A 24,415-nucleotide genomic window follows, 5' to 3' on the forward strand; every position below is an offset into this window, starting at 1 on the left:
GCCTACAGGAGAAGCCCAGAATTAGCCAATCACGTGGGGCCCATTGTGTAAATAATGTATATAAAGCAGACATTTCGGGGGAACTTCCATTCCTCACTAGTATGAGCTGAATAAAGAGCATGAAATCCACACTCGACTCCGAGTATATTTCACTTAATGTGTCATGTTTAATGACATCACTAGGGTCCACCTCCATGACATCTCCAGGGCCTGCCCTCCAGGTCTCAGCTTTGGGCTGTGAAATCTCAGAGTCTGGAATGTCCCTGGCTTGGCAACCCACCCCACAGTGCAAGTCCCATGTCATCCTCCTGTTCCCGCTCCTCATTCTTCTGAGCTTGCCACTCCATTCCTGAGCCTGGCAATGTCTCGTCGTAGCAGGGGAAAAACATCTGCCCGTTAGTGTTGGTGGTACTGGCCTGTTCCCCACTAACAGGGAAAATTTGGGGGTGGGGAACAAATATGCTGTGCAAAGACAAATGTGTTGTCCCTCCCCAGGTCTCTGCAATATGTAGACTCGCCCCACTGATCACAATAGCATACAGTTTGCTCATTTGAAGTAAATACAATATCATTTGGAGGCAGGAGGTATTTCAAATATTTTTAATGAAACTGACAGTTTCTCTTCACTAACACTGAAAATCATCTTCATTCCTGGATTAAGCAATATTATATGATACACACGATTTGTTAACCGCACAAAATGTGGTCTGGGGCTACGGGGGGGACCATCTCATGCCGTGGTTTAAAGAGCAGCTTGTGCCAACTGATTATCCCTTATTTATTTTTATTTCACAAAATTTATATCCTGCTGGAGCACATAGCAAACAGACAACCCTCAAAGTGGTGTAAAAAAAGAGAAAAGAATAAGAAGTGAGCCCCCTGTTAACAGCTATTCGAAACATTAAAAAATAATTGAATCAACGATAAGCTTGAAAGCTGATTAAAACACAACCCAACCTTCTACATGTCTATATAGGCTTGTCTAAATAAAAATGTTTTTAGTGGGCACCAAAAAAGAATACAGGGACGGCACCTGCCTGGTGTCAATAGGTCAGGAGTTCCAAAGTGTGAGCGTTGCCACACTAAAATATTGATTCCTTACAGAAGCAAAGGGAACATTATGTAGCCCTTATAACAGTGCCAGTTCCACAGGTCAAAATGGTTGAGTTGGCATATATGGGGTAAAGCAACCCCACAAGTAAACATAGATTATTAGCTTGTTCATTCATAAAAGACAATTTTGAACCAAATACAGACACAGGCAGGGATAAAAGAAAGGCATTCAACAGTGCACTGGAAAGTTAATAAAGACCTCTCAAAGACAGATATATAATGGATAGGTGTTTCAAATGCCACTACACTAAAGGCCCAGGGAAGAAACCTGGACCCGAGGTGTCAGATGGAGGAGAGGTACACCTGGGCTCTGGAAGGGATATGGTCTAAACAGGTACCGTAATTCTACTTTAACATTGGCAAGAGCAAGGCAATTGACGCGGGCATTTCCCAAGCCATCAGGCTGGACACTGTTTCAGATCCTCAGTGCCCAAATCCATTTGCCTGTCCCTCTTCTGTTGTTTCTGTTCGGGATGCTAGTGTGTTGTAGAGCTGGAGCACAGCTTTGGCTGCGGCAAAGCCCTTGCTAGGTGGAACTTTCAGGTCAGCTAATGCTGGCTCAGATGCAGTGTTCTGCAGCCCTGTGCCCCATTGATGGCGACCAAGTCGACCTTATGGAAGTCAGGTGACGCGAGGGCACACACGCATGCCATCTAGCCCATGGCGTATCCTGGAAGACGATTGTCAAAGGGGGACTTCTCTTGCCTGTCTGCTGGGGTGGGGTGGGGAAGGTCTTTTGGAATCTGAAGGCTGCAGAGGGCATCATCAGGGCTTCTGCGGTGGAAGCTAGACTGCTGTGGTAGAAACAATCACTACAATGATGATATATATAACAAGGCACCCCAGCCCAATCCCCAGAGCGATGTGACCGAAGAGGCGTGCCATTTGGGAATTTCTCTTGGCGGACGCGGCATTTCCAGCAAAGTTGGCTTCTCTTGTCTGCAGAGAAAGAGAGAGAAGTGAGTGAGAAACCATCCAGCTGGAGAACACCTCCAGCATTTATGCAGAAGTGGCAAGCTGAGAAACAGCTGCCTGGTGTTAGCCAACGAAGAATCTTGTTGCTTGAGGCTATCAGTCACTTACCAGTAACCTTGTGGTTTTAGACTGGAACCTAGCAGAGCAGAGCAAGACTGTAAGCCAGGCATAGGCAAACCCGGCCCTCCAGATGTTTTGGGACTGCAAGTCCCATCACCCCTAGCTAACACGACCAGTGGTCAGGGATGATGGGAATTGTAGTCTCAAAACATCTGGAGGGCGAGTTTGCCTATGCCTGCTGTAAGCTCACATTGAGGCTCAAGACATCAGTTTGGATGGTCCTCTGAGTTTTCACCAGCACAGATCTGACCAGTGGTGAGGTTTCTCTATGAGCAATTTGCAAATCAGTCTCTCGGCAACTGCCAGCAGGCAGGCTGGGACCTGCCCTTAAAGTATCTCATGAAAGACCCTCTCTCCTCCTCCCTTGTTGCAGTTGATGTAGGCCTGTTGAAACATCCACCCCACAAAAATCCTGGGAGCTGTAGTTTGTTAAGAGTGGCTGGGAACTGTAGCCCTGTTGGAGGGGAAAGCTACTGTTCCCAGGATTCTTCATGGAGAAATGTGCTTTAAGTGGATTTTTTAAAATGTATGGTGCATATGCAGCTAGAGGTTCTATGGTAAGAGCAGGGGCATGTCTAGCCCAGTATCCTGTGCTCACAGTGTCTGACCAGATGCCTGTGGGAAGCATGCAAATTGGACAAGAATGCAACAGCAGCCGCCTGTCTACCTGCAATTCTCAGCAATTGGTATTCAGAGGTATAATTCTTCTGACTGTCAAGGTAGAACATCAGCCATTGTGGCTAGTAATCGCTGACAGCGTTCTCTACGAATGTGTTTAATGTGCTTTAAAAGCCGCCCAAATGTTTTGTGCAAAGGGAATTGCATAACAAGGCAGATCAGGAGATTTTTCTGGATCATTGAGGGGCTAGTAAAACTTGAACAGAATGCTAGGGCTAAAGAAGGTAATCTAATTAGTATTATTAATTAGAATGCTGCAAACGCATAAAGGCATGATGGTTAAGTTGCACTGGAGGAAATATTATTTAGAATTATGATAAATGATGTATATGGACTTTAAGCATGTTTTAATGCTTGAATGTCTATTGAGTCAACACACACACTATTAACCAACAGGAACTGTCCGTTGTAATCGTTGGATTTGACAATCTTTGGACTTGACTATCCTTGGACTTTGCAACAATAAAAACATATAGAAGATTAATAGTAATATGATATGTTATTGCCATGAGGAACAGTGCTTTGCAATTTTTTGATATGATGATTATATTACAGTTTCATTATATATAATGTTATGTTACTTTACAGCCAGTTACGTGTGTGTTGTGGTATTCTGAATGTCTATTGGGTGCATGTACAGATATTTCTGTTGAGAAATACGGAGAGCTCACTTACAATGAGCAGTTGCACAACACATTGCTCAGAGGTGAGGTACAAAGAGGGGGAACGGACACTGAGCCATATCCTGGACCGCATCCTGTTCTAAGACGGGTCACATCAGCGGCTTTCTGCCATTCTCTCTCTCTTTCTCTCCCTGCCTTTCGGTCATTTCATTTTGCATTGTTTTAAAAGGAAAAAGAGAAGAGGAGAAGGGAGGAGGGAGCAGCAGCAGCAACAGCAGCATGGAACTAGAAGAGTAGAAGGAGAGAATTAAGAAAGAAAGTGAATGTGGGTTAGAGAAAGGTAAATAAAATACACCCTAGAGAAAGATCAGATGAAGGTAGCCTATTCTTTGATGGAAAGGAGATTATGAGCCTCTGCTCCCCACTCCTTGGCGTTGGGGTATCCTGATAAAGAGATCCACAAGGAGGAGCTTCTGTCCATACATCCAGGCTAAGAGCCACAGCACTCCCCAATGCCGCAAGTCTTTGGGGGTTGCATTTATTTGATGTATGTCAGGGGTCAACCCCAAATTAGGCTTGGTCCCAGAATCCCTCCAGCAGGCTGACTGGAGGAGATGGTGGCTGCTTAATGCCAACCCAAAACTCGTAATCAACAAAATTGTGGCCTAATTGAACCTCACTGAATGCTTCCTGTGGTCCTTGTTTTACTGATATGGCCCGATGGGGAGGGGTTCACGGTCCCTGGGGACACAGTTATGGAGAACATGCTTATGATGAGCATTTGCATAACTCCTTGTTCGGGGGCAATGTACAAAGAAGGGAAATGCGTCCATTGACATGAGCTGTATCCTGGATCACATCCTCATTTAAGCTGGGTCACACAGTGGATTTCTGCCTCTCTCTCTCTCTCTCTCTCTCTCTCTCTCTCTCTCTCTCTCTCTGGTAATTTCATGCACATTGTTTTAAAAGGAGGAAGAGAGGAGGAGGTGAAGGGGAGAGGAGGAGAGAATAAGGAAGAAAGAGAAAGGAAAATAAAACATGTCCCAAGAGAAAGATCAGATGGGTAGCTCAGTCTGCTAGAGCATAGTGCTGATAATGCCAAGGTTGCAGATTCGACCCTCGTATGGGAGAGCTGCATATTTCTGTATTGCAGGGGCTTGGACTAGATGATCCTCAGGGTCCCTTCTGACTCTACAGTTCTACTATTCTGTGAATGCATGCAGTAAAAGAGGAAGGAAGGAAGACAAAGGTGGATCCCAGTTCTCGAAACACAGAGCACTGACATTGGATCCAGCATTAGCTGTGCCATAATCAGGTTGGTATTGGGGTAGCATAGAGAGCTCTTTGCCCCGCAGCTGATCATCTGCAGCATCATGCCCAGTGAAGAATTGGCCCTTGATCTAAGGATATGAGGAACAATCTCCTAGCTGTATGACAAGATGTTCCAGGTGACCATCTCACCAAGTTGTAAACAGCTCCATGGTAAGTTAGCCCTTGCCAAAGAGTCGGTTTTCCATCCACAATCTTTGCTGCATTAAAATAAAAAAGTTTGATTCCACATCACACCTTTAACCATGCCTGGATTCTGCAGCTAAGTGGTGGCATGATATTTTTGTTTCTGGTGCAGCAAAACAGATGCTGCAACAATTTGTTCCCTTTAAGGTGCTATGAGGCTCTCCCTTGCTCACACCGCAACAGACTAGCAAGGCTAGCCTCCTCCAGATGTTGCAGTGTAACATGCAGGTAAGTAAACATGTAGTTTAGCAATGTGTGTCTGTTTCTCCTTTATTTACCTAATTCCTTGTAACTGTGTAGGAGGGCTGTGGGATGGGCCCCTCTGTCAGTTTTGGTTTCTCTCCGTTTTTCATTTTCCCAATCTTAATTTTGCTCCGACACTTTTCTGCACCACACTGTCATTTTCTTTTAAAGACCCCATGAAGACCTATCATCTCATTTGCCCACATACACATGTTTGCAAAGCAATTTCCCCAAATACAATGCAATCCTTTCTTATGTGTTGCTTTTACCAGTATATGCATTTCACCCTAGCTTTGCCCTAGCGTATGCATTTTGGTACACACACAAACTCGGCTGGAGAACTGCATCGCAAAATTCAGAAAAGTGTGAATTTTGGGAGGAGGGCTGTTTTTTGGTTTGTGTATCATTTCAGAAAGAACAAATTAGGTGGGTTTGCCTTCAATTGAAACTGCATTGAATTCCTCTCCTCACTCCCCTCCCACTCCCATAGTGCCAGTGCTTGAACTTTAAAGGGAAATATTTTCAATGAAAGACAGAAGCCCCACTCCTAATTATAATCAAATTATAGTCAAATTATAGCTTGTGATGCCACCGTCCAAAAACAACACTTAAGCCAATGCTACACCTACTCAGAGCAGACCCACTGAATTCAATGCCCATTACGAATTTGGACCTGTTACCTGCTATGGGTCTTCTCTGAGTAGAGCTCGGTTGGGTGCAACCCCTTGTTACTAAGGGAGGGACTTGCCTTTTTTGCCTCCTTTGTTTTCTAGCAAAGCCTCACCCCCACCCCCACTTGTTTGCCTCTCCCTTTCACACACACTTACCTGTATAGAGTAGACCAAGGCGGCAATACCAAGGGGTAAGCAGCAGCAGAGCATGGTGAAGATGGAGTAGAGCAGGTAATCGGGTTCATTGGTGGGCTGTACAGGTGTGACGTAGACCGCCTGGGGAGGTTGAAGGACTGGGCCTAGGTGAGATCCTGCACCGGGTGGGCCATAGTAAGGCATAGCCCCATAGCCTGCTTGGGGTGCTGGCATTGCCCCATAGCCTGCTTGGGGTGCTGGCCCAGGAGGCTGTTTCAGTGGGTCAGGCTCTGCATAGGCCTCTTTTTCAGAGTAGGCAGGGGGGTTCTGAGCGGCAAGTGCCTTCTCACCCAGCTGTTCATAGTTTGGTTTGCTCATGGTGGTGCTTCCTTCTTCTTCCTTCGTCTTCTCAGTTCTGCAACCTCTGCTCAGTTCTTGGCGTTCCTCCTCCTGCCCCCGGTTAGCTGCTAGATGTCCTGCTTTCTCTCTCTCTTTCTCTGTTCTCCTACCCTTTCGTCACCTTCTGCCTTTCCTCTGCCTTTAGCGCCCTCTTCCTGTGGTCTGGGTCTTCTTTAAGGTGTGTGTGTTGCCTCTGCAATGCAGGCCAAGCTCTCGGTCCTTTCTTTGGAGACTCCTAGATATGCAGCTTCTTAGACAGGACAGATTTGCTGTGTCTAGCTTTCCAGAAGAAGAGTGTGTGGAATGAGGGGCAAGCAACGAGCAAGAGACAGTTTTGTCCTGGGTATTGCAACATAGGTCCAGGAAGTGGAGGATATTTCCTAGCCATGTAGTGCTGTAGTTCTTTTCCGTCATCCTTGCTGTGGACATGGACACACACGGCAGAGAGATTTTGCAATTCTCAAGTATATGAGATGTCATCGGGTCTGCGCAGGTTCATAAATTTGGGGAGCCTAGTAGTCTCTCCCAGGCCAGATATATGGCTCCCACGCAGGAGAATCTGAGATGTGCCCTAATAAGGCATCCCTCTCTCTTTCATTGTAAACTTTTAGGAAGAATTCAAAAACATTGCTGCTCCCTTAGGCATTTGTTGGTTGAATTTTTTTCTTGGCAGCCCTGAAATTATTTGCTGTGGGAGTAGAGGCTTCTTTTTTTAAGAAGGTTTTTAACTGTTTTAAACTGGAAGGTTGTTTTAAACTTTTTTTGTAAGACCAAATCACTTTATTAATGATGTGGTTGCTAATCTTCAGGAGGAAGGATGGGATGTAAGTTTAATAAAATGAATGAATGAATGTAGTCTAGTCTATGTCGAATCCTAAATTTGCGTAGAAAGATACTGATCCTTTCATGCCACAAAAGACAGCTGCTGATCACCCTGGGATGGAAAACATACAGATACCATATATTATCTATCATCTATCTATCTATATCTATCTATCTATATCTATCTATCTATCTATCTATCTATCTATCTATCTATCATCTATCTATCTATCTATCTATCTATCTATCTATCTATCTATCTATCTATCATCTATCTATCTATCATCTATATCTATCTATCTATCTATCTATCTATCTATCTATCTATCTATCATCTATCTATCATCTATCTATCATCTATATCATCTATCATCTATCTATCTATCATCTATCTATCTATAATCTATCATCTATCTATCTTTGCAGGTAGCTATAATGTATGTATGTATGTATGTATGTATGTATGTATGTATCTAGACACTGGCTGTATTTGAACACACAGCAATATGCAGAGCAGGTAATGGTTTTCTACAAATGCTCTTATGATGCTGCTGTATTTCTCCTTTTGTGCAAACGGCAGCAAGGCACAGTGATTTCTGGCATTACATCCATCATGGGTGTGTGTGTGTGTGTGTGGCTCATTTCACTCCAAACAAACCACAATCTGAAATCATTGGTGTCAGGGGTTCAGGAGCAGAGGCACAGGAGTGGGCGGAGATGGAGAGTGAGGAGGAGGAATCCGAGGGGAGCGTAGGAGGTGACAGTGGTCAGAGGGATTCCATGAGCCTCTCCAGCGAATCGGAAGATTCACAGAAGGGAGCGCCGATGGCCAGGGCAAGGGGGGTGCCAAGGGGGAAACCCCAGAAGGAAGGGGCCAGCGGGGACTCCCAGAGCAGCAGTTGGAAATCAGGACCAGCTTCCCCACCAGAGCGCAGTGGGGGGGAGGAGTCCCAGGAATCGGGACCAGTGTTCTCACTACCAGCGAGAGGAGATGAGTCAGGATTGACCACGCCTCCATCGGAGAGTGGGGAAACGGTCAGGAGGAAGGTTAACCGGCTGGGCACGCGCGCCAAGTTCAAATGTACAGGCGAGCGGCACAGCAGGTAGCCCGGATAGGGAGCCAGGTCCTAAAGCCCGCCGGAAGGAGGGGCAAGACTCAGGGGGGTCAGCGTCAGAAGAGTCCAGAAAGGAGGAAACCCCAGGGGGCAGGAGGACCCAGAGGAGGAAAGAACAATGGAAGAGGTGGAGTAGGGCTAGGATCTTAAACTGGTGCGGAAGGGGTGATGAGTCAGACGGGACTTCGCCGATCTAAGGTTAAGACGTAGGGCTGCACGCTCTGGCGTTGGAATGGAAACCAATCTTCAATAAAGACTTTTGTACATCACATCAACCTGGCGTTGGTCCTCTGTGAGCTGGGACCTAGAGGCAGCCCTGACAATTGGCTTTAGCAATCATGGTTTGTTTGAGTGCCACAAACCATCCAGGGGTCATGGTTTTATTGCTCCCACATTAATAATAAACCATTTGCTGTTGTCATGATTTATCTCCCACCCTTCCTCCAAAAAGCAGCACAGGGCAGCATCCCCCCCCCCCAAGTCAAAACATATACTGTATTAGCCAGAATATAAGCCACACCTGAATATAAGCCGTACCTTTAAAATTAGAGGGGGAAAGTGGGGGGGACGACCCAAAAACCCAAATATAAGCCTTTCTATTCCTCGCTGCTCCAGGCTACATTGCCAATGGCCTTTCCCCTTCCTTGCTCTCTCCCTTCCTGGCCTTGGGGTAGAGGATGGGGGACTATGTGTGGGGCGGGCACCACTTTTCCATGCTCCTGGTGCTGTTTGCCCCACGCACCTGGCTGCATACTGTAAGGTCGCAAATATAAGCCACATTTTAACTTTCCACAGTTGGAATGTGGGGGAAAAGTGAGTCTTATATTCAGGTCAATATGGTATTTGCCAAGTGCCCCATTTTCAGTGGGATGGACCTCCTTTCCTTGAGGGTACCCTGCCTTTGTCCCTCAGCTCTTTGGTTTTGTGTCATGGTGTGGAGAAGGGAGGGATAGTGGGTGATGTGGTGCTCCGGTGTGAATCAGCTGGGTCATGCCACAACACTGGAATGTTTTTCGGTCTTGCGAGATCAAAGAATGTGTGTTTTGTTTCTGTGCTCTCGCGCATTCGTAAAGCTTGGAACAAAAAATGGAGCGTTCTAATTTTTGTGGGTAAAATGTCGGACGGTATGAAAACATTCTAAAAACCACGACAGTTTAAAAAAAAAGTTCTAAAAGCAGTGAAAAATATTATCTCATCCAGTGATCTCATGGTTGTCAAGTACATTGTCTTTCAGCCACCAAATGTCTGGGTTAAATTCCTCCTGAAAAGTCAACAATGACTTTAAAAAGGTGGTGTACACTGAGCCACTCTTTATGCTGTAAGAAATCTGAGCACAACTATTTTGTAAATTGCCCTCCCCCATGGATTTCTTACGAATGGGTTCACCATCTGAATTGCAGTTGGTTAATTACACAGACAGGTAAGCTTGCATAACATGTTGTGTGAATTAAACAGTTTTTCTGAAGGGTGAAAAAAGAGTTCCTTTGTCTTTAAGATGCAAGTGTGGTATCAAACATCTTAGAACAACATGTCCATCTGGTCTCAGATGAAACAGACACACACACACACACACACACACACACACACACTGTGTTAAATCAGGAACCATCTTAGAAGAGATACGAGAAGGAACTCTTCTAAAATGGCACCTACTGTTTACATTTTTGTAAGTGTGTGTACACACACACACACACACACACACACACACACACACAGAGTTGGGAGCACTGGCTGAGTTGATCAATCTGCCTGACTGATTAAATACTGCTGTCCTTATTCGAATCTACAGAATGAAGAATGTAAGCTGATAGTTCTAGGAATGTGAAATGTGTTCCTGGAAAGCGAAATGGGCAAACACATGTAAACTAGTTATGAGTAGGCGAACTCCAAAGTGAAATTACAGGAATTGAGACAAAGACATCTGCCTGTAGTTTGCAAGTCCTTTGTTTAAGGAACCAAAAATAGAGTGTGGTATGCTGTTAGGCAGACAAATCCTCACTGCGGTCAGGAACAGGGCCATTCAGATTTATTCATTTTATTTTAATAGTATTCATCCCATAAAGCATGTAGCCGTGGGACTGCTGGGCCGGGGGGCAGTAAGTGGAGCCACAGCCAATCACAGACAGAACTGACCCCTGACTGGCTGTAAGTAAGAAGGCAGGCAGGTGGGGGCTGCCACTGCCCCATTTGCCCTCATGGACCAGTCTCCGCTGAAAACACCTCCATCACATAATGTTGTTGGCATCCGTCTGTCTCAAGAGAATGAGGTGAAGTCAAACAGCTGTGCTAGCAGCACCAAAGTCACCTCCCTGGGGTGCAAGTCTGGGCAGTGTGTAAGGTGGTCCTGGTCTGTTCAGATGATAAGACTATTGGAAAGCAGAGCAATACATTTGGCACCAGCTTGGCTGCAGGAGTTTCTGGAAGGAGGTGTAAAAGGCGCCACCCAACCGTCTTGGCGACTGCACTCCAAATTTGTGAAGGGGTTACTCCTTAGCCTTTCCTTCTCCTGAAGATATCCTGCAAAGCAGCGAAGGTTTAGGATCAGAGTTTTCCTTCTTCTAGGTAGAGTACCTTACAGGTTGACCAGCACCACCTGCCCCTCACTTGACTCTACAGCACTTGCGGATACCACATGTTGGACCCACTACAGTGGTACCTTGGTTCTCAAACACCTTGCTACTCAAACAACTTGGAATGCAAACACCGCAAGTAAGTGTTCTGGTTTGTGAACTTCTTTTGGAAGCTGAACATGCTCCGTTTTGAGTGTTACACTGAGGTCCATCTGTTTTTGCTATTTAATTTTGCATTTTTGTTTTTGCGGCTCTTTTTGTTTTGTTTTTGTGACTATTTTGAACCCAGTTCGGCTACTGAATGATTGATTGCGTGACTGTAGTACATTGTTTATTGCTTTCATTTTATGGATCAATGGTCTTGTTAGATAGTAAAATTCATATTAAATTGCTGTTTTAGGGGTTGTTTTTAAAAGTCTGGAACGGATTAATCCATTTTGCATTACTTTCTATGGGAAAGCGTGCCTTATATTTGGAACGCTTTGGTTTTGGAACGGACTTCGGGAAAGGATTAAGTTTGAGAACCCCAAGGTACCACTGTATTGGTCTGAGACCCATCAGCTACCCTCACCTGGTTTAGCCAGCCAATTGAAACCACTCTCAGGGTGTGGCCATTATCACATGCTGATAGCTTCTAGGAGCCACAGATGAGAGCTGAGTGCAAGGCAGGGAAACCAGCTCCTGGGAGCCGAGCCCATTTGGCCCCCTCAATATTTTTGGGAGAGTCTGGGGCCTTCATGTCCAAAAAGCATGGAGGTGAAGTGTGGAGCTGAGAGTGGCACAGCTCCAGTGGCCGACTCCAGGAGGAGGTGGAGTCCAAGCCACCGGCCACTGAAGCCACCCAGACTCCATGTTTATATATCCGAGACCTTAAATTCTTATAACAATCCTCCCTCTGTAGCTATAATTTTTACTAAAAAAAATTATAATAACCTGGTATCCACCTTATGATATATTGTAAATAGATGCTTTTCTGTAAATCTGAAGAGAGTTGCATGTCAGGCTTCTTAAGACTGTTCACAAGTGTGGCAGTGCACATAGCTGGACATAGGATATCAGGTAAAAATAATACATGTTGCATTTTCTTACTAAATCACCTGTGGCATTCTAGCACTTTGGGAGAAACATTTTCTCAATACAGTGGTACCTCAGGTTACAAATGCTTCAGGTTACAGACTCTTCAGGTTACAGACTCCACTAACTCAGAAATAGTACCTCGGGTTAAGAACTTTGCTTCAGCATGAGAACAGAAATCGTGCTCCAGAGGCGCAGTGGCAGCGGGAAGCCCCATTAGCTAAAGTGGTACCTCAGGTTAAGAACAGTTTCAGGTTAAGAGCAGACCTCCGGAACGAATTAAGTTCTTAACCCGAGGTACCACTAGTGTTCTATGCTTTTCACTCAGCAGGAAGTTCCAAAAATGATTGAAAAATGCCTTTTTTGTGTTCTCAGGAGCCAAAGTTAGCTCTCCTCTAGTCTTTCACCTTCATCCTACCACAGTAATGACAAACCTTGGTGTTAGGGGTTTCATGGAGCATGTCACCTTGTACCTGCCACAAGTTTGGACATGTCGTGAGAGACATATCTTTGCCTTGACCTTTCTATGGGCTTTTATTATCATAGGCTCTGGTCTTGCACTCTAGGGAAGTTGCTCACTTGCTCTTAAGGACAAAAACAAAAGAAACAAAAAAACCCCTATTTGCAGCCTGGATACACTTGCCTAATTCAAACTGAGTCCAATTAGAATTTATATAGCCCCATGGTTCTCAACTTTTCAAACCAATCTGTTAAAAACCATTCTAAAAAAAGGGCAGTTGTCCTAGTCTCGTGGGACGGAGCATTCCACCAGGTCGGAGCCATCACTGAAAAAGCCCTGGCCCTAGTGGAGGATAGTTCTATAGCTTTCTAAGTTCTTTTTCTTGTTAGGTTGTGGTCAGAAAAGAGAAAATGTCCATAACAATTCAACTATTCAACACCCCTCCCCCACTGCCCTCAAGTCCTTTATGGAGAGAAATTGCTGATGTCCTTTTGGCAGGCAATACTCTTGAGGCAATGCAGGCTGGATTCACCATTCAGTTTCCAATAGCACCTCCTTTGAAGAGAAAGGCCTGCAGAGGGTTGGGGTCTGAAGACACAATCGGTTAAAAGAAAAAAGGAGTAAGAAAATAAATAGCCAAGGAAGGGGAGAATATCCTTCAAATTTCTTCTTAGGAAGCTGAAAACAATACAAAATTTTAGAGTTAAGCATTTTATTCATTTAATTATTATTATCACCTTTCCATATAATTACTACTGTTATTTTCTGCTCTGTCTGTTTACTTTCCTTCACTTAGTTTTTGGGTGTTGTGGGAGAAAAGAAGGGAAAAAACCCTACATTTTTACACAAAGCACCCAAAGGGATATTTCTCACTGCAGTTCCCTCAATGGTTCCCAATTTTACATTAAGAAATTTGAATAAAGTTTCATGTGCAGGCATAGCTTTGTCACCTCTTGTTTTAAACCTTCTTTTTATTTTCTTTCTAAGCTAACATAGCCTCTGTACATGTACAGAGTTCATGATTCAGCAAATCTATTATATCATTTAAAGTGTAGCATCTCCTGACTAAATTACTATTTGAATAAAGCCATGATTGGATTTTCTTACCAGGGACTCATGGAAGGGAAGGGGTAGATTAAAAAAATCTGTAAACAAAGAGCAGAAAAAGGATTGAGAGAGAGAGAGAGTTTTTTTAGTTGCTGGGGTTGGAGAGTCCTGCCCACCTTCTTCCCCATGCACAGTCCCTTATACTCACTTCTGCAAGCGCTGCTCCTGGCGATCCTGGGATCTTTTACTAAATTATTTATGGCTGGCCTGATCAAGTGTTGCTTCCTCTGGTTAGCCCCACTGGAACTCCAGATATTTCCAGACCCTGGGATCGCTGGTGGACTGGTGGCTCCTCCTGGCAAATGGCCTGGTGCGCATTGGATCACCAGTCCTTCCTCACCCCCAGAATCTGGACAGCCAAAGTTCCTGCCAGGCTCACCATATTGATGTAAACAAAATCTGCTCCTTTCTCCTTATGGGGTATCCAAGGACTCGTATAGAGTCCTTAAGCGAGTTCCTTATCAGTAGGAGAAAATAACAGGCCAACCAGAGAATACTGAGGAGCAAAGCAGCTACTGAGCTTGATCTTTATTAAACTGTTGCAACTGGGTCCTCACTCATCACAAGCAGAAGAGAGGAGGAACCCAGAACAATGGTGTGCAAGCCCTTATGTAGACTTTTGAAATTGCCCACCCTGTATCTCAAGATTACCCCAAAAAACATCATACATACATCACAGAAAGAGGCGGTCTACAACAGAAATCCTGTCTGCCAGGATACCTGACAATGGCCAGTGATTGCTTACTTGGGCAGCCTGGCCATTCTTTGGTGATGGTAAATACTTTAATTCCTGAATCCAGGTCACAGGCTCACCCTATTCATACAGAAAGATGCCCTAAAGACAGGTAAGCAAAAGACAATGGAGAGGCTTTCCCATTTCCTTCCTCCTTGCAGAGAAACATTTGAGGTGAATTTGGGAGAGTCAAAATGGTTTCAGGATTGTTCTCCTGTACTATTTCAGACACATGGTTTACATACTCATGTATATGTTTGCCTTGTGAATTTATGAACATTTTTTATCTATAATTTCTTTTAACAATGATGATATATAAAATAAGTAACCCCAGCCCAATCCCGAAAGCTAGGTGAGAGAAGAGGCGTGCCTTTCGGGAGTTTCTCTCGGCGGATGCGGCATTTCCAGCAAAGTTGGCTTCTCTTGTCTGCAGAGAAAGAGAGAGAAGCGAGTGAGAAACCATCCAGCTGGAGAACACCTCCAGCATTTATGCAGAAGTGGCAAGCTGAGAAACAGCTGCCTGGTGTTAGCCAACGAAGAATCTTGTTGCTTGAGGCTATCAGTCACTTACCAGTAACCTTGTGGTTTTAGACTGGAACCTAGCAGAGCAGAGCAAGACTGTAAGCCAGGCATAGGCAAACTCAGCCCTCCAGATGTTTTGGGACTACAAGTCCCATCTTCCCTAGCTAATAGGACCAGTGGTCAGGGATGATGGGAATTGTAGTCTCAAAACATCTGGAGGGCCGGGTTTGCCTATGCCTGCTGTAAGCTCACATTGAGGCTCAAAACATCAGTTTGGATGGTCCTCTGAGTTTTCACCAGCACAGATCTGACCAGTGGTGAGGTTTCTCTATGAGCAATTTGCAAATCAGTCTCTCGGCAACTGCCAGCAGGCAGGCTGGGACTTGCCCTTAAAGTATCTCATGAGAGACCCTCTCTCCTCCTCCCTTGTTGCAGTTGATGTAGGCCTGTTGAAACATCCACCCCACAAAAATCCTGGGAGCTGTAGTTTGTTAAGAGTGGCTGGGAACTGTAGCCCTGTTGGAGGGGACAGTTACTGTTCCCAGGATTCTTCATGGAGAAATGTGCTTTAAGTTGACTTTTTGAAATGTGTGGTGTATATGTAGCTACAAGTTCTATGGCAAGCCCCACTGCATAAGAGCATGGCAACCCTGATCAGGCCAGTAGCCTGTCGAGCCAAGCATCGTGTTCTCACATTATGCATTGTTTCAAAAGGAGGAAGAGAAGAGGAGAAGGGAGGAGGGAGCAGCAGCAGCAGCAGCAAACAAGAAGGGTAGAAGGAGAGAATAAAAAAGAAAGTGAATAAGAAGAAAGTTAGAGATAGGTAAAGGAAATATACAGTTCTACTATTCTGTGAATGCATGCAGTAAAAGAGGAAGGAAGGAAGACAAAGGTGGATCCCAGTTCTTGAAACACAGAGCACTGACATTGGATCCAGCATTAGCTGTGCCATAATCAGGTTGGTATTGGGGTAGCATAGAGAGCTCTTTGCCCCACAGCTGATCATCTGCAGCATCATGCCCAGTGAAGAATTGGCCCTAGATCTAAGGATATGAGGAACAATCTCCTAGCTGTGTGACAAGATGTTCCAGGTGACCATCTCACCAAGTTGCAAACAGATCCATGGTTAGTTAGCCCTTGCCAAAGAGTCGGTTTTCGATCCACAATCTTTGCTGCATTAAAATAAAAAAGTTTGATTCCACATCACACCTTTAACCATGCCTGGATTCTGAAGCTAAGTGGTGGCATGACATTCATTTTGTTATTATTTATTAAATGCACATACTGCCCTTTATCTGAGGATCACATGGTGGGTACCTACCTATCAAGGTCAAGTCAATGAAAGGGGGCTCAGGTCCACCAAAAGAGATGCTGCAACAATTTTTTCCCTTTAAGGTGCTATGAGACTCTCCCTTGCTCACACCACAACAGACTAGCAGATAGACACATTTGCAAAGCAATTTCCCGTAATATGATGCAATCCTTTCTTAGATGTTGCTTTTATGAGTGTATGCATTTTACGCACGTTTTGCCCTAGCGTATGCATTTTGGTACACACATACTTGGCTGGAGAACTGTGTTGCAAAATTCCGAGACGTGCGAATTTTGGGGGAGGACTGTTTTTCGGTTTGTGTATCATTTCGGAAAGAGCAAATTAGGTAGGTTTGCCTTTCAATTCAAACTGCATCAAGTTTCTCTCCACACTCCCCTCCCACTCCCATCGTGCTAATGGTTGAATTGCAAAGGGAAATATCTTTCAATGAAATCCAGAAGTCCCACTCCCAATGAAAGCCAAATTATAGCTTGCGATGTCACCTTCCAAAAATAGCACTTCAGCCAATGCTACTCCTACTCAGAGCAGACCCACTGAAATCAATGCCCATTACAAACTTGGACCCATTGGTTGCAATGGGTCTTCTCTGAGTAGAACTCAGTTGGGTGCAACCCCTTGTTACTAAGGGGGGGGGGATGCCTTTTTTGCCTCCTTTGTTTTCTAGCAGAGCCCCACCCCCACCCCCGTTTCTTTGTCTCTCCCTTTCACACATACTTACCTGTATAGAGTAGACCAAGGCGGCAATACCAAGGGGTGAGCAGCAGCAGAGCATGGTGAAGATGGAGTAGAGCAGGTAATCGGGTTCATTGGTGGGCTGTACAGGCGTGACGTAGACAGCCTGTGGAGGTTGAAGGACTGGGCCTAGGTGAGATCCTGCACCGGGTGGGCCATAGTAAGGCATTGCCCCATAGCCTCCTTGAGGTGCTGGCATTGCCCCATAGCCTGCTTGAGGTGCTGGCATTGCCCCATAGCCTGCTTGAGGTGCTGGCATTGCCCCATAGCCTGCTTTGGGTGCTGGCATAGCCCCATAGCCTGCTTGGGGTGCTGGCCCAGGAGGCTGTTTCAGTGGGTCAGGCTCTGTATAGGCATCTATTTCAGAGTAGGCAGGGGGGTTCTGAGCGGCAAGTGCCTTCTCACCCAGCTTTTCATGCTTTGGGTTGCTTATTGTGATGCTTTCTTCTTCTTCCTTCGTCTTCTCAGTTCTGCAACCTCTGCTCAGTTCTTGGTGTTCCTCCATTGTGGCTGCCCTGGTTAGCTGCTGGGTCTCCTGCTCTCTCCCCCCCCCTCTGTTCTCCTACCCTCTGCCTTTAGCGCCCTCTTCCTGTGGTCTGGGTCTTCTTTAAGGTGTGTGTGTTGCCTCTGCAATGCAAGCCAAGCTCTCGGTCCTTTCTTTGGAGACTCCTAGATATGCAGCTTCTTAGACAGGACAGATTTGCTGTGTCTAGCTTTCCAGAAGAAGAGCGTGTGGAATGAGGGGCAGGCAACAAGCAAGAGACAGTTTTGTCCTGGGTATTGCAACATAGGTCCAGGAAGTGGAGGATATTTCCTAGCCATGTAGTGCTGTAGTGTTTCTTTCGTCATCCTTGCTGTGGACATGGACACACACGGCAGAGAGATTTTGCAATTCTCAAGTATATGAGATGTCATCGGGTCTGCGCAGGTTCATAAATTTGGGGAGTCTAGTAGTCTCTCCCAGGCCAGATATATGGCTCCCACGCAGGAGAATCTGAGATGTGCCCTAATAAGGCATCCCTCTCTCTTTCATTGTAAACTTTTAGGAAGAATTCAAAAACATTGCTGCTCCCTTAGGCATTCGTTGGCTGAAAGATCTGTTCTTGGCAACCCTGAAATTATTTGCTGTGGGAGTAGAGGCTTTTTAAAAAGATGTTTTCAACTCTTTTAAACTGGAGGGTTGTTTTAACCTGTTTTTGTAAGTTTAAATTTCTTCATTATTGATGTGGTTGCTACTCCTTAGGAGGAAGGGCAGGATGTAAGTTTAATAAAATGAATGAATGAATGTAGTCTAGTCTATGTTGAATCCTAAATTTGGGTAGAAATCCAAAGATACTGATCCTTTCATGCTAGAGAAGACAGCTGCTGAATGCCATGGGGTGGAAAACATACAAATCCCATATATTATCTATCTATATCTATCTATCTATCTATCTATCTATCTATCTATCTATCTATCTATCATCTATCTATCTATCTATCTATCTATCTATCATCTATCTATCTATCTATCTATCTATCTATCTATCTATCTATCTATCATCTATCTATCTATCTATCTACCTCTATCTATCTATCTATCTATCTATCTATCTATCTATCTATCTATCTATCATCTATCTATCTATCTATCATCTATCTACCTCTATCTATCTATATCTATCTATCTATCTATCTATCTATCTATCTATCTATCTATCTATCATCTATCTATCTATCTATCTATCTATCTATCTATCTATCTATCTATCATCTATCTACCTCTATCTATATCTATCTATCTATATCTATCTCTCTATCTATCTCTCTATCTATCTATCTATCTATCTATCTATCTATCTATCTATCTATCTATCTATCATCTATCATCTATCTCTATCTATCTATCTATCTATCTATCTATCTATCTATCTATCTATCTATCTATCATCTATCTATCTATCTATCTATCTATCTATCTATCTATATCTATCTATCTATCCATCTATCTATCTTTACAGGTAGCTATGTTGTATGTATGTATGTATGTATGTATGTATGTATGCATGTATCTAGGCACTGGCTGTATTTGAACACCACAGCAATATACACATAAGGGTTTTCTACAAATGCACTTATGACTCTGCTGTATTTCTCCTTTTGTGCAAACGGCAGCAAGAAGCAGTGATTCCTGGCATTACATCCATGGGGGGGGGGTGCGACTCCTTCTTCTCCACTTCCTGCCATGGAGTGGAAAGAGGGTCGAAGCAGCTTCCTTCTGGTGGCTGCTCCAGGAGAAGGGGGAGTCTGAACCCCAGCCATTGAAGCCACCTGGCTGCCATGTTTGGCTGGATGCTCCCCTGGCTCTTCCAGATGTCATGAAGTCACATGTGTGGCGTCATGCGTGGCATTGCCCCCCCTTCCATCGCCTTCCCAAGCTGGTGCAGGGTGGGGAGCAAAGGTGGGCAAACTACCCCAGTAGGAGCACGGCATGCCCCCCGCCAGAGGTACTGCCCCCTACCCTAACACTGCATAAAACCCCAATCATATAATATGTATATTACATCACATCATTTTTATTTTTATCACTCCGAGAGGCTTCCAAAGCACCACACATGCGCATTATTTGCCTTTAAAACACCAGACTGGATGAGTACATGAGGTGGCATTTAATTCATGTTCAAGACACATCTTCCTCTTTCATGTTAAGGGAGGGGGACTGAAGCAGTTCAGGACTGGGGACCAAATGTGCTGCTGTAAGCCTCACTATTTGACCCTCACTTCACTGCCCCTCTTCCGCAGAGCTTGGGCTGAAATTTGTGCGATGAAAATACGGGTATTCGAAGCACCGAATGCAACTTAATATTTCCTATTTGGAATTGTATCGTTTGTGTATCAGAAAGGAATCACCCATGATGTCCATCACTTGCTATGTGTAGAGCATATGGCTACTTTGATTACTTTCCCTCGGTAGAATAGAGTTTTGGGTCGTCCCCCCTTTATTTTCCCTTCTACGCGGGTTCTGTTTCCCTTTCTCTCTTTTATTTATGTCTCACAATGTTTAGTGCACATAAAATTATGTACTTTTTGAACTTTCAATAAAGATGCCAAGAAAAGAAGAAGTGTAGAGCATTTGAATATTTTAATTACTTTGCTTTGGTAGAATTGGGTTCACATTTTTCTGCCTTGACTTGTTTAACCATTACACCTATGTTATAAACAGTTTGAGTCATTACCTTCAACACTTTCACATACCCATGGCTTATTCTGGCTCCCGGCTTTATTTTATGTCTGCAGTTGTTCATCTCTGATCAATAATGATAAATGGAGTCGGCATCCTGTCATCAGATCCTGTTTGTTAACATTGCATTTTTCAGAATCTCTTATAATCCCCACACACCCCCTTTTCAAAAATTATATATATACCTAGGAATAGATTTCCAATGTGTATTGGAATATATGACAGGATGTATTACAGAATATATTACAAATTTGCTCCTAGGTATTGCTCCTAGGCATTGCCTCTAAAGTGACAACATCAAGTGCTCTGAAAGTTCATGCACCCCATTGCTCGTCATTGCGTAAATTCAATAGAAATCATGTGATGTGCATGCATGTGTATGCCACCCCTTTAGTTATGGAATGAATCAAAATGCACAGCACCCAACCAGGCCTTCTCTGATTATTGCAATGGTGGGGAGGTTTTTCAGGGGGTGGAGAATGTGCGGCAAAACCTTAGTTATGCGGATGCTGATTTTTTGCATTTGTATACACAATTGCCATTATTATGATATACACAACAATTAAGACGCATCCCACCCCGAGGGCTGTGTTGGCCAAAATGCGCGCCATCTTGGAGTTTCTCTTGGCAGCTATGACATCTCCATTAAGGTTGGCTTCTCGGGTCTGTGGAGAAAGAGAGAGAGAGAGAGAATTGACGGCAGATGTAAAGGAGAAGTACAGCTGTGCGTCATCGGCCTATCGCTGACAACTGTGCTCCAGAACTCCAGATAACCCCACTCAGTGGTTTCATGTAGATGTTAAACAGCAGGGGGGATAAAATCATACCCCAGGGGAATCCCACATTTCTGAGAAAGTTCATGTCTGTGTTTGGGTGAAGGAGGACTAACAGGAAGCAGGAAAGATAAACAAAAGAAAAAGTGACCTTGCTAGAAGAGGTCATAAAGTGAGGAACAGAGGCGACACAGTGTGGTGGGGAAAATAACTACAGGGGAAATTGTGTTTTTAATTAGGCCTTTAACATAGCCTATACTCAAGAGTATGCAGGAAGATGAAAAGAAATGAAAAGAACCACAGAAACACGGGGAAGGGAGTCAAAGTTTGAAATGCTAAAATTATGATGGAATAATTGTAATATATTTAAATGAAAATTATAAAAAAATTAAAAGATAAATAAATAAAGGATCCAGAGTTTTGTCTTCCCCAATGGCCAGAGGCTGTGGCAATGTCATCTTTGGACTTGGAAAACTCAATGCAAGCAGAGACTCATTTGCTCCACCGTAGCACGAGACTAACACAGAGGGCTGGGCCCATTTAAGCAAAACAACAACTCACACTGCTGGTAGAGGCAGCTGTGCTGATACTATATAGGGCGGAGGTTGTCTTTATTTCCTGCTGAAGCGTAGGAGATTCAGAGTTGCAGATCTTAGCTTGAACCCCTCCAGCCAGCTGGAACCCTCCTGAACACAGACTTGATTCAGTCCCCTCTCTGAATCTCACTCTGCCTGAGTTTTGCCTTGACACCGTGGCTTAAATGATGGGTGTTGTAGGAATTCTAAGGTCTCAAATATAGAATAAATGTTGATAATTGCACACATGCATAAGTCTATATGCCACAATAGTGCAGGAGAGCAATCCAAAAGCCAGCTTGGGTCTCCTAAAGACTCTAAATATTTCCTCTGCTTCCTTAATCCCTCTTGCCTGAGACCACATGGGCAGGTAGCAATGAGGGGAAGTTCCTGAAGGGATTCCTCTCCTATATCTATTGAACCTCCTTTTTATTAAGTGTCACTGTTTGCCCAGATGAGGGATGACTGACAGGCATCCTGATTGTCTTATCCAGGGGTCTGCAAGGTTTACATTGCCTGGGTCGGTTCACTCCAGCAGAGATCCCTCTGTGGGCCAGATCGTGCAGACGCAATTTCTGGCGCTGCGAAAGTGAGTCCCTGTACCAGTTTAGCACAGCACACAGGGACTCGCCGAGCAGGCAGCTCGGTTTGGGGGTGGCTCGTGGGCTGGTTAAACGATCCACGTGGTCCACTTGTGATCCATGGGTCTTAGGTTGCTGACCCCTGGTCTTATCAAATGCCTTTTCTGCAAACTGTGTCTGGAACTATGTAAATCTTGCCAAATCCTCAGGAATATGAAACCTTGGCCTACCTGAGCCACAGTTACCCCACATTATGTGTGATGTAATTTCTGACTGTTTGTAGAGGGGATGTCCTTCTTCTCCATGCCAAAATGAAAACCCTTAAAAGAGATGTTTTTTCTTGGTTCTGGGTCTCTCTATGCTCCTTGCTAGGTAGGTAGGGAACTCTGTTGCAACAGAAAAATAAAGATCTGCCTTGCTTTCACTGCTTCCTGCCTCCATCCATTTATCTCTGACTGATCATAGACTAAGGGGAATCAGTCCCTTAAGAAGTTGGGCAGCAAAAGTCAACCACCCCTATTTTTCTCTATCAGTTGGGGTGAGGAAAGAGTCCCCAAAGCCTGAATCCAAAATCCCTAGGCTCCCCTGCTTCCTGAATTTCAGCCACACCACAAGCCGCCTTCTACAGACTGTTGCTAAAAGGAAATCAGAAAAGGTCATGGGGCCTTTTGGACCCCCTCTTATTATAGCACTACATCTCCCCCAGCCCAAAGAAAAAGAGGGAGGAGCTCACCTGCATAGAGTAAATTAAGGCAGCAATGCCCAGGGGGAGGCAACAGCAAAGCATGGTACAGATAGAGTACACCAGGTAATCAGGTTCATTGGCAGGTGGACCACGAATGATGACGGTGGCCTGCGGAGGTTGAAGGATCGGAACCTGGTAGGATCCTGCACCAGCTGCACCATAATGTTGGTACTGGGATGGCACAGCGTTAGAGGGCCAGCCCATGTGGCGGGGTTCTGGTCCAATAAGAGGTTTCGTTGGTTCATGGTCTTCATGGGAGTCTTTGTCAGCGTAAGGAGGTGGATCCTGAGTGGTGGTGGAATCGTCTTTCAGCCTCTCGTAGTTGCTCATGGCGAACGGCCTGCTCTCCTTTTCCTCCCCTTTGCTCCCCGAAGCTGGCAGTCTGTGATTAGCTACTGGGTGCTCTGCTCTTCCTCTCCTCAGCTGCACCTCTAACTCTTCTCCCCGCCTCTTGCTGCCTCCCTCCCTTCCTCTTTCTCTTTCGGTGAACTTTGGTCTTCTTTTGCCTAGGCGTTGGTTTTACATTGCTGGCTGTCTTCTCAGGTGGCCGCTAGTCCGTGCTCTGTCTCTGGAATTAGAACAGCAGCTCCACTGAGTCTTTCAACCCAGACGTATGAGTGGCTGGGAACGAGAAAATTGGTACATAATGACTCCTCCCCTAAAACTGCATACACCCCTATCATAAAATATGTACAATCGCACCTTGGTTTTCGAACAGCTTAGTTCCCGAACATTTTGGCTCCTGAACGTCGCAAACCTGGAAGTGACTGTTCTGGTTTGTGAACTGTTTTTGGAAGCCAAACATTCTAAGGGGCTTCCGCGGCTTCTGACAGGCTGGAGCTTCCTGCAGCCAATCAGAAGCCACAATTTGGTTTTCGAACGTTTTGGCAGTTGAACGGACGACCGGAATGGATTCCATTAGACTTCCATGCTGCAACTGTATATTATATCATATCACATATTTATTTATATCTCTCTGAGGCTCCCCAAAGCAGAAGAAGAAGAAGAAGAAGAAGAAGAAGAAGAAGAAGAAGAAGAAGAAGAAGAGGACGAGGAGGAGGAGGAGGAGGAGGAGGAGGAGTTTGGATTTGATATCCCGCTTTATCACTACCCTAAGGAGTCGCAAAGTGGCTAACATTCTCCTTTCCCTTCCTCCCCCACAACAAACACTCTGTGAGGTGAGTGAGGCTGAAAGACTTCAGAGAAGAGTGACTAGCCCAAGGTCACCCAGCAGCTGCATGTGGAGGAGCAGAGACGCGAACCCGGTTCCCCAGATTACGAGACTACTGCTCTTAACCACTACACCACACTGGTATACAATTGCAGTATTGCCACACTGGCATACAATTGCAGTATTTGCCTTTGAAACACAAGACTGCATGAATAGAATAGATGGCATTTACTAATTAATGTTCAAAGTGCATCTTTTTCTTTAGATTTAAGGCAGGGATGGGGTGCTTCAGGACTGGGTGCCCAATGTCCTGCTCCAGGCCTCACTGTTTGGCCCCAGGCCACATCTTTCCTGCCTGTGTTCTGCAGGGCTTGGGCTGGAATTTGTAGGGTGAGAAGATGGGTATGATA

At 44.8% G+C, this 24,415-nt stretch overlaps 1 protein-coding gene and 2 long non-coding RNA genes across 4 annotated transcripts; all 3 read right to left on the bottom strand.

Moving 5' to 3' along the window:
* Nucleotides 1–585: 585 nt before the first annotated feature.
* On the bottom strand, nt 586–7,040 carry LOC310850075 (proline-rich transmembrane protein 1-like). The gene is made up of 2 exons (XM_083751185.1): nt 6,095–7,040; nt 586–2,052 (listed from the first exon to the last, which is right to left on the bottom strand). Exons 1-2 carry the CDS (start codon nt 6,449–6,451, stop codon nt 1,900–1,902), a joined length of 510 nt encoding a protein of 169 aa, XP_083607311.1. The 5' UTR covers nt 6,452–7,040; the 3' UTR covers nt 586–1,899.
* Nucleotides 7,041–13,208: 6,168 nt separating this feature from the next.
* On the bottom strand, nt 13,209–18,005 carry LOC310850085. Its single transcript, XR_014567210.1, has 2 exons — nt 16,927–18,005; nt 13,209–14,780 (listed from the first exon to the last, which is right to left on the bottom strand). It is a non-coding gene; the product is annotated as an uncharacterized lncRNA (long non-coding RNA).
* Nucleotides 18,006–20,042: 2,037 nt separating this feature from the next.
* LOC310850083 lies at nt 20,043–23,692 on the bottom strand. Of its 2 annotated transcripts, XR_014567208.1 has the most exons (3): nt 23,537–23,552; nt 22,823–23,455; nt 20,043–20,825 (listed from the first exon to the last, which is right to left on the bottom strand). It is a non-coding gene; the product is annotated as an uncharacterized lncRNA (long non-coding RNA). The 2 variants fall into 2 exon arrangements; XR_014567207.1 differs by having other exon boundaries at nt 22,823–23,692.
* Between the last annotated feature and the right edge of the window lie 723 nt (nt 23,693–24,415).

Source organism: Podarcis gaigeae, assembly GCF_964106915.1.
Source record: "Podarcis gaigeae genome assembly, chromosome: 8".
Classification (NCBI taxonomy): Eukaryota; Metazoa; Chordata; class Lepidosauria; order Squamata; family Lacertidae; genus Podarcis; species Podarcis gaigeae.

What these genes read in the sequence shown, in the direction of transcription:
- LOC310850075 (XM_083751185.1), bottom strand. Translation starts at nt 6,451, where the DNA reads ATGAGCAAACCAAACTATGAACAGCTGGGTGAGAAGGCACTTGCCGCT. An exon ending in CCTTGGTCTACTCTATACAG is followed by an intron (nt 2,053 to 6,094) that starts GTAAGTGTGTGT and finishes CTTTCTCTGCAG; the next exon opens with ACAAGAGAAGCCAACTTTGC.